Source organism: Benincasa hispida, chromosome 5 (genome assembly GCF_009727055.1).
Source record: "Benincasa hispida cultivar B227 chromosome 5, ASM972705v1, whole genome shotgun sequence".
NCBI classification, from domain to species: Eukaryota; Viridiplantae; Streptophyta; class Magnoliopsida; order Cucurbitales; family Cucurbitaceae; genus Benincasa; species Benincasa hispida.
The window spans coordinates 53,964,163-53,974,592 of NC_052353.1; the positions used below are offsets into that span (position 1 = coordinate 53,964,163).

At 38.8% G+C, this 10,430-nt stretch overlaps 1 protein-coding gene across 1 annotated transcript; it reads right to left on the minus strand.

Moving 5' to 3' along the window:
* Positions 1-632: 632 nt before the first annotated feature.
* On the minus strand, positions 633-1,028 carry LOC120077399. The gene has a single exon (XM_039031282.1). It carries the CDS (start codon positions 1,026-1,028, stop codon positions 633-635), a length of 396 nt encoding a protein of 131 aa, XP_038887210.1.
* Between the last annotated feature and the right edge of the window lie 9,402 nt (positions 1,029-10,430).

The following is a 10,430-nucleotide window of genomic DNA, read 5'->3' on the forward strand; positions in this document are numbered from 1 at the left end:
CTACTTACCCCTACCTCGAGGAAGGAGTAAATTCCATCTTGTGAAGTTGAGTTCCCAGCTCCCAAATTAGACGAATTCCCAAAATGGTAGGTTTGAGCTGACGTTCTGGCCACTCGCACCCATGTAAATCAAAGGACCGCCCTCAATGGAAGGAGTTCCCAACTCACTCAGGATTGAGGTCATGTTACCTATGGTCATTCTAGTGAAGTGAAGTCTCAGTTATGAATGGTGTTATATAACGAGACATTAACAATTCGTGGTTAGGTCTTATACAAACTCTTTGTATAGGACGCCCCCGTTCGCATGTCCCCTACATGAATGATCAGGATTAGACCATCGGTGACAAGTCACAATACTTGTGGCCATTCCACAAAGCGAGTTGCATCCGTAGCATTACCAAGATAAGGTATCCCTCCTATATCCATATATTACAGACCATTTTTGTTATCACTCAAGACATGATCCACTTGTATGTCACCACATACATGTTTAAGTTACATACAGATAACCAAGGATATTAAGTTTATTGGTTTGTGGTAAAATGAAAAACATCTAAATTTGCAAAGTCAAGTAGTGAAGTAAATATCATTTACATTATACATCACAAGTGTTCGTACAAAGTTGTTTACAAACTACTGGACACGAGACTTTAGGGTACAAACCCCAACAGTAAGGGTGTAGTCAACCCTGTTTAGAAAAGCATTGCTAACAAAATGGAGGAAGATTTTTGGCAACGTCTCTAGAATTATGCTAACCTGGCTAACCACATCAATTCGAGACCCATCCATCTCCGCCACATTAAAGTGGACCATCATGTGCAGAACATGAACAAAGGTTCCCTCCTTCATTTTGGAGTTAAAGATGAACTTCAGAGTGTCATGTTTGAGTTGCGCGAACGGTTGTCTGAACATTCTGCTCAGGGACTTCATGATCTCACATGTAGTGACCATAGGCTCACGCTTCTTGGCCAAGACATCGTTCAGGCTGGCCAAGATGTACGCTCGGGTATTCTCGTTTGGCCTATCCATTTCTCATATGTCTTTCGAACATTTCGAGCGGCGTTTTTAGGTGGAATAGGAGGACACTCCTCCATAAGGATGAACCGAAGGTCATCGATGATAAGTATTGTGTTTATCGTGTTCTTCTAACTAGTGTAGTTTTCGTCAGTTAGTTTGTCGACAGCTAAAAGAGCTAAAGTAGCGCTTGCCATTTTAAAAGATACTAAAAACAAGAACAAACTTAATAAGTCTACTTGCATTACCACTTTTAACATCAATTTTTAGGTTTTAGCAAAATAGTTCTATTGTACCCTAAGTGACATCTATTTTGCAATGATGCCCCAGCGAGCTAGAACAAAAGTCACTGTTGGGGTGATCATGTGCCTCTTCACTAGGATGAGATATTCTCAACCATTAGACAGAAAAAACTCCTTGTAATTGACTCTAACAGTCACCATTGTTCGATCCAAAATTTGTTAACAACCTTAATAATTCCGCGTAAGTATAACCCCTCATTTTAGGCCCTAAAGTCTTGTCGTAATATGCTCACCGTAGGAAAAAAAATAGATTAGAACAAAAGATTAAAGCAACCTTATCCTTTTCAGGAGATCAGATAAAGAGTTGTGCAAATACAGCCATCCTATAGGGGGACACTCCCAGGGTGCCTCGAGGCAATGCACAAAAACATTATCCAACATAATGAGAGAGACAGTGGGATATGTTGTCACATGTCCCGCTCCCACTTACTATGAACATTTTCTCCATTCACCTTGGTATTGACCTATCCAAACACCATCCTTTAGGGGGACACTCCTAAGAAGCCTTGAGGCTGAGGATAGATCTCATAGTGTAAACTTTTAGTGAGAAACGTGTAGAGGTTTAAGTGAAGTATCATATACCCCAAGTACCTCCCACTGAATGTTCTACCTAGGGATTCATTAACTTAGTCAATCCGGCTACTGATTTTAACTAAGTGGGTGTTTAATTTACTCAAAAACAACTCTTACTTTTAATAATTAAACAAGTTTGATTCCAATCTTATTAAACACTTTAACAGATTATCATTAAATTTTCATGCATGCAGCAAATCTATCTAATTCACTTTTCCAGGTAGGTTCCCAGGTAAGGGTATTCCGTTTTTGTCAACTTAAATACCCCAGTCTAGCCAGAACCCGCCTCAGACAAAAAGGTCCCTTATAGATAAATTTGGTACATATTTAATCTTTTATTAGTCAATTTAATCCTATTATATCGAATTAAAAGATTAAACTTAGGTTTCTAATCTCATTAGAACTGTGATCTTAGGTCTAGTTCAATCAATATTTTAAAACTCCTTTAAAACATGATTAAAGCCTAAGTATGCATGCATGTCTTTCTTATTGATTTTAGTTTTAATTTCATTAATTATAACACTTATAAAAAATGAAACAACTAAAAACATCCCCATTGCTAAGCTAGATCAGGTATTTATAACTTTTATAAATTAGCCTAAGTGTCATGCTTCATGCAATGTTCATTCATTACTATATATAACTTTTATATAACTTATAATGAACCATGCATACATGCTTACATACACCCTTATACTATAACACTTATAATATAAAGATGATGTATGAATAAATGCATAACCTATGGTGGGTTTTAAAACTATATGACATACTTTGGTATTCTTTGAATGGATTCAGAAGAGGGATGGAGGAACTGGACGATCGAGTAAGTGGGCGATGGAAGAAGTCTATCGTTTAGACTTGGGTACTCGATCGTTTAGTAACAAGTATCTATCATATAGAAAAGCTCGATTGATCATTTACTCTCCCAACCAAGCTATCGTATAACTTGATGCTTTTTGCGCGTGGAGAGACAAAATGAAAATGATTTTCACTTTTATCTATTCTATTGCCATAAACTTACTAAAACCACCCACTAAGGTGGTTATTTGGAGAAAAACCGAAATCAATTGTCTTATAGTTAATTTATAATAAATAAATATAATAACTAATTTATCATATTATATTTATAACCTATAGTTTTAATATCACATCATATGCAACATATAAACCATAGTTCTTTTTCTCCTTTATGGCATTTAATTTAAATCATATTTATATTAATTTCTCCAATCAAATAATGTATCAAATACATTATATCAATTATATCACATATAATTTAATTAATTTAATTATATCATATATAATCCTGTCTCTTATACACATCTAGATGTGTATAAGAGACAGCATTATATCAATTATATCACATATAATTTAATTAATTTAATTATATCATATATAATCAAATTCCCTCTTGTTAATTTGAACACTTCAAACTAACCCAAAAATCGATTCTCAACATGAATCCATTGAGCTACCAAGGGGACCTTATGGACCTGTAGCTTGAAGCTCCAACCGTAAGTGAATAACTAACTAAACTCTTTAATCATGATATCCACCATCCGTTAACTGTTGAGCACTCCACTAAAGACCGACACTCTTCGCACTACAGATATATTTTTGTGTCCATCGGATATAACCGATCAACAGTACGATGACCCTTCACAAATCGCGCATAAGAACAACTGGGCCAATTTACCATTTTACCCCTATAGTTACATCTAACTTCTTAAGTACCACTGATTCCTCTAATGAACAATACATCATAGTCCTACTATGAGTAAATCCTTCTCAGGCTAAGAGAAGGTGTGGCGCCACATTGTTCAAGCCCAAATCAACCCTTAAGAGAGCAATTTATCTACTTACCCTTACTTTGGGGAAGGAGTGAATACCGTCTTGTGTAGTTGAGTTCCCAGCTCCCAAATCAGACGAACCCCCAATGTGGTAGGTTTGAGTCAGCGATCTGGCCACTCGCACCCATGCAAATCAAAGAACCGCCCTCATAGGCAGGAGTTCACAACTCACTCAGGATTAAGGTCATGTTACCTATGGTCATTCTAGTGAATTGAAAATCTCTGTGATGAACGACGTTATAGAATGAGACTAAACATTTCGTGGTCTGGTCATATACAAACTCCTTTGTATAGAGTATCCCTGCTCGATTGTCTAATACACGAATGATCAGGATCAGACCATTTGTAACACTTTACAACATTTGTAACATCTACAAAGTGGGGCACACTCGTAGTGTCACCAGGATAAGGTTTCCCTCCTTTATCCATATACTACAGATAATTTAGTTTATCACTTAAAGCACAATCCACTTGTATGTCTCCGCATACATGCTTAAGTTACAATGATAACCATGGATCTTAGTTTATTGGTTTGTAGTTAACACAACTAAAATATCTCGTATTTTATAGACGAAAGTGAATAAAATATCTCATATTATATATCACAAAACTGTTTGTTAATACATGTGTTTCCAAACTATAGGACCCTCGAGATTTAGGGCATCAACCTCAACAACAGGTCTACACACCTCTGAAGGACCACAGTCTCTAGAATTCAATCCTACTGATCTCTTATTATCAACTACGAAAGGATCACACTCTTCTGAAGGACCTAAATCCATAAAATTCAATTTTGCAGATCTCTCATTACCTACCACAAAAGGATCACGCTCTTCTGAAGGACCACAATGAAGGAACTCTTAACGAAGAGCACCAATAGGTGCATTCAGATCTTTCTGATTTCATTGTGACCGAAATGACCACACACACATTCTATCAAATAGTTATGCAATTCACAATAATTAACGACATGCTTTGATAAATAAAATACAAGGGATTGAGTTCATATACCAGTTGAAGACTCTCTTAACTTCGAACTCAACGCAGCGGAAGCATCCTCTACGTTCTTTATCGCCCAGCAAAACAGTCGACTATGACAGCACGATCGTCTACACGAACAGTAGAAACACGAACAAGCACGAGCAAGCAGAAGCGGGGACGACACCATCACTTAGAGCCTTTGATATTCTTGGAGTGAGAATCCAAGGAGTGGTCTTTGTTGAATTTAGTAGAGGAAGAAGGAACAAGCTGATCGTGTAGAACGATAGACAAGTAGAAGAAGGCTATCGTATAGCGGATGCTTATCGTTTAGAGAAAGCTACACGATCGAGTAGGTTTTACTAAGCGGTTGTCTAGTAATAGGTAAACGATCATTTAGAAAACTCGACACGCTAAGCGATTGTATAGAAAAGCTAAGAGATCGTTTAGAGAAAAGTGTGCAATTGTTTAGACGTGGGTGTACGATCGTTTAAGCGATGGGGCTCTATCGTATAGGCTCTCAGCTAAACGACCGATACGTTTTCACATCTTCTGCGATTTTTGTGAACTCTTTGCTAAATGAAACAAATTTTCATTTTATTCTTCAGTTACAATAACCGAATAAGGATTCTCCAACTAATGCATGATCTAGGAAGGTTTTTCGGCCAATTATGACATAATTAACCATAAATGAATATAATAATATTATATTCTTACCCTATAGTTTGATATCATATATCTACTATAGTAATTTCTCCTCTACTTGATATAAATTATATTTATATCTAATTTTCTCCAAAATAATGTATCTCATACATTTAGTCAATTATATCATATATAATTAACCAGTTCAATTATATCATATATAATCGAAATCCCACTTGTTAATTTAAACATTTCAAACTGACCTAAAAATTGATTCTCGACTTTATCCAAGCTACCTAGGGACCTTATGGACTCGTGGCTCGAAACTCCAACGGTATGTGAATAGTTGACTAGACTCTTTAGCCACGAGATCCACCATCTGTTAACTACCAGGAATTTCAGTAAAGACCAGTAGCTAAACTCTTCTTACCACAGATATATTTCTGTGTCCATCGGATATAACCAATCATGAGTACGATGACCCTTCACAGATGCTCGTAAGTACAGTTAGGCCAATTTACCGTTTTTCCCCTGTAGTTACATCTCACTGTTTAAGTACCACTGATTCATCTAATGAACAATACAACATAGTCCAACTAAGTGTGAACACCTCTCGAGCCAAGAGAAGGTGTGTGGCGCCACATCGTTCAAGCCCTGAAATAAGCCCTTAAGGGAGCTATCTATCTACTTGTCCCTGCCTCGGGGAATGAGTGAATTCCATCTTGTGTAGCTGAGTTCCCAGCTCCTAAATCAGACGAATCCCCAAAATAGTAGGTTTGAATCGACGACCTGGCCACTTGCACCTATACAAATTAAAGGATCGCCCTCAATGGCAGGAGTTCCCAACTCACTCAGGATTGAAGTCATGTTACCTATGGTCATCCTAATGAAGTGAAGTCTCTTTCATGAACGGTGTTATATAACGAGGCGTTAACATTTCGTGGTTAGGTCTTATACAAACTCTTTGTATAAGACGCCCCCGCTCGCATTTCCTCTACACGAATGATCAGGATCAGACCATCTGTGACAAGTCACAACACTTGTGACCATTCCATAAAGCGGGCCGCATTTATAGCGTTACCAGAATAGGGTTTCCTTACTATATCCATATACTACAGACCATTTTGGTTATCCCTCAAAACATGATCCACTTGTATGTCACCACATACATGCTTAAGTTACATACATATAACTAGGGATTTTATGTTTATTGATTTGCGGTAAAGCAAATAAAACAAACAACTGAGCAAAAACAAGATGTGAAGTAAATATCATATATTATACATCACAAGTGTTCGTACAAAGTTGTTTACAAACTACAGGACACGAGACTTTAGGGCGTCAACTCCAACAATCACCCACTTGTCCTAAAGCGAAGTAGGGTGTACATAAAACTAGTAGAAAACAATAAACTAGGGCATCAAAGCCTAGTACAAGAAAATCTCCCACTTGCCCTAGTCCAGCCACGGGCAATCCTGTAGACCCATGCTCTAAAGGCTGTCTCTTATACACATCTAGATGTGTATAAGAGACAGAGTATAGAGCATCGCGTACATGAAACTGCCCACGGCAGACGCATATGGGACTCGTCTCATTTCCTCAACCTCTTGAGGCGTCTTAGGACACATGTCCTTAGACAAAGTGACTCCATGCCTGAACGGCAGTAGGCCCCTCTTGGAGTCCTGCATCGAGTACTTGAGCAACATCTTGTCAATGTACGATGCCTGAGACAGTGCTAGCACATTGTTCTTACGATCCTGAAAGATCTGTATACCTAGAACAAACTGAGCCTCTCCCAAATATTTCATGTGGAATTGGGTCACTAACCAGTTCTTAACTGCAGTCAGTAGATCTACATCATTCCCAATGAGTAATATATCATCTATGTACAACACTAAGAAGACTACTGAAGCGTTGATGATCTTCTTGTAGACACAAGGTTCATCAACGTTCTGGTTAAAGCCATACGACTTGATCGCAGTATCAAACCATATGTTTGAAGATCGAGATGCCTGTTTTTGTCCGTAAATGGACGGATTCAGCTTGCAAACCTTTTGATCTTGACCTTGGGCTATGAATCCCTTGGGTTGCACCATGTAAATGATCTCCTCAAGATTTCCATTTAGAAAGGCTGTCTTGACGTCCATTTGCCAGATCTCATAATTATAATAAGCTACAATAGACAAGAGGATGCGGATCAAGTTTAACATGGCAATAGGCAAGAAAGTCTTCTCATAGTCGACTCCCTCTACCTGGGTATAACCCTTTGCCACAAGTCGAGCCTTGAAGGTTTGTACCTTCCCATCAGCACCCCGTTTATGCTTGTAGATCCATTTACAACCTATATGTCTTACCCCATCAGGCCGATCTACAAGATCCCATATTCTGTTGAAGTACATCGACTCTATCTCGAGATCCATGGCCTTGACCCATTCATCCTGGTCAACATCCTCCATTGCCTTTTGATAAGACAATGAATCCTCAACGTTGCCATCTACAACCATAGCAAGGATTTTCGTGAAACCCAGATAGCGAACGAGCGGGTTCGCAACCATATCACTATGTCGAGGTTCCCTCAACTCTTGAGGTGGAACCAACCTACTAGATGAGCTCGCATAAACAACTCTTGCTGATGTAGTAGGCTCTTCAACAACTCTTGTTGAAGTTTCAGTACTTTAGTTGGAAAGCTCACGCAACACGACTTTACTTCGTGGACTATGCTCCCTTATATGATCCTTCTCCAGGAAAGTAGCGTTCGTGGAAACAAACACCCTATTTTTCGTTGGATCATAAAAATAACCTCTTCGTGTACTTTTGAAGTAGCCTACAAAGAGGCATAACCTCGACTGTGGTTCCAACTTCTTGGGATTAGCCTCAAGCACATGTGCAGGGCAACCCCAAATGCAGAAGTGACGTAAACTAACTTTACGCACGTTCCACAGCTTTAAAGGTGTTCTCGTAACACTCTTGGAGGGAACACAGTTGAGTATGTATACCGCAGTCTCCACTACGAAACCCCAAAATGAATGCAGTAAGGAAGCGTAACTCATCATTGAACGAACCATGTCCAACAAGGTTCTATTTCTCCTCTCCGTTACACCATTTTGATGAGGGTACCCGACGTTGAGAGTTGGGAAATGATTCCATGTTCTATCAAATAGTCCTGGAATCCTGAGTCCTTCCACCTCAATTTGATCGAAGTGTTTTAATTCGTCTATCCAATGAGTTTTCAACTTCAGCCTTGAACTCTTTGAACTTTTCAAAGGATTCAGACTTCCGTTGCATAAGATAAACATACCCATACCTAGAGTAATCATCAGTAAAACTGATAAAATACTCATAGCCACCTCAGGCTCGCACATTCATAAGACCACAAAGGTTAGAATGTACTAACTCAAGAGGCTCTTTGGCTCTATAACCTTTATCAATAAAAGGTCATTTATTCATTTTACCCTCAAGGCAAGACTCGCACACCTGTAAAGAATTTTCTTTTAACAAACTTAAAAGTCCATTCTTCATCAATCTCTCAATCCCATTGAGATTGATGTGCCCAAACGAAGATGCCAAAAATGGGCATTTTTTTTTTGGAGAAATATGTCGTCGTTTTAATTGAGATACAACAGTTTTAAACAATTCTATGTTATGGGGGGAATTAATGGCTAATGGCCTTAGCACATATAAATTACTTTCCAGATATGCTGTACAAATATTAACACCATCTCTATGAATAAACGTTTTATCCACATTAAAAAGAACGATGTATTTACATTGTAACAAGCACTTTATAGAAATGAGGTTCCTCTTAAGTTTGGGAACAATATATACATCATTCAAAACTAGAAACCTATTCTGTAAAGCTAACTAGAGCTCTCTCATTGCCACAGCTGAGACGACGTGTCCGGTGCCTACTTGCATCATCATCACACCAGCCTCCAGTTGTCACCAGGATCTAATCCCCTGAAAAGAAGAACAAACGTGATTAGTGGCACCCGAATCAATTATCTAAGTAGAATCATCATTCTCCACTAACCAAGTTTCAAGTACAAGTAAATCATATTTACCTTTATCTGCCTTAGCCTTAGCCTTGGCGGCCTTCCTTTCCTTCAGTCAACGAGGACAGTTCCTTTTCCAGTGTCAATTCTGGTTGCAGTGGAAATACTTTCCCTTTTCAACCGGTGGTGGACGCCTTCTTTCGGCGACAGGCGGAGGGTTAGCAGACACCTTTCCTTTTCCCTTACCACTTTTCTTCTTCTTCCCCTTTCCAGAGTTAGAAGTTGAAGGTGCAGACTTCATTCCTGAGGTCGAACCTCTATGGAACATCCTTAGAGGATGAAGCAACATTTGCCTCACCCTTCTTTCTTTCCTTACTTTTCAGTAAAGATTGGTAGGTCTACAACTCACTGAGGGAAGTTGTAAGGTTATATTTCACTTTGTTAAGAATCACATTGCTAACAAAGTGCAGGAAGCTCTCCGGCAAAGAATGCAGGATTATGCTAACCTGGCTGCCCTCATCGATGGTAGATCCATTCAACTCCGCCACATTGAAGTGGACCATCATGTTAGCACATGTTCACGAATAGAGGTGCTTCTTCCATTTTGGAGTTGAATATATACTTAAGAGCCTCATGCATAAGCTATTCAGATGGTTGTCCGAACATGCCCTGTAGGGACTCCATGATTTCACGTGTTGAGACCATGCGCTCATGTTTCTTGGCCAAGACTTTAGAAGACTTGCCATGATGTAAGCTTGGGCCTTTTCATTCGCTCGTGTCCATCGTCGTATGCCTCCCGAACATTTCGAGTGTCATTGGGAGCTATAATAGGAGGACAGACCTCCGTAAGGGCAAACAGTGAGATCCTCGATGATAAAAATCATTGTGATCATGTGTTTTCATGTTGAAAAGTTATCGCTAGTTAATTTTTCGGCCCTAAGCAAAGCTAACGCGGCTGTGGCCATTTAAAAAACTTGTTGCTGAATACGAACAAAACTTTATTATATTTCCTAAACCATTATTTAAACAATAGTTTTGCAAGACAGTTTCAAGTGCCCTAAATGACTTCTATTT

Excerpts from the sequence above, each read along its gene's own strand:
- LOC120077399 (XM_039031282.1), bottom strand. The coding sequence starts at position 1,028 with ATGGATAGGCCAAACGAGAATACCCGAGCGTACATCTTGGCCAGCCTG.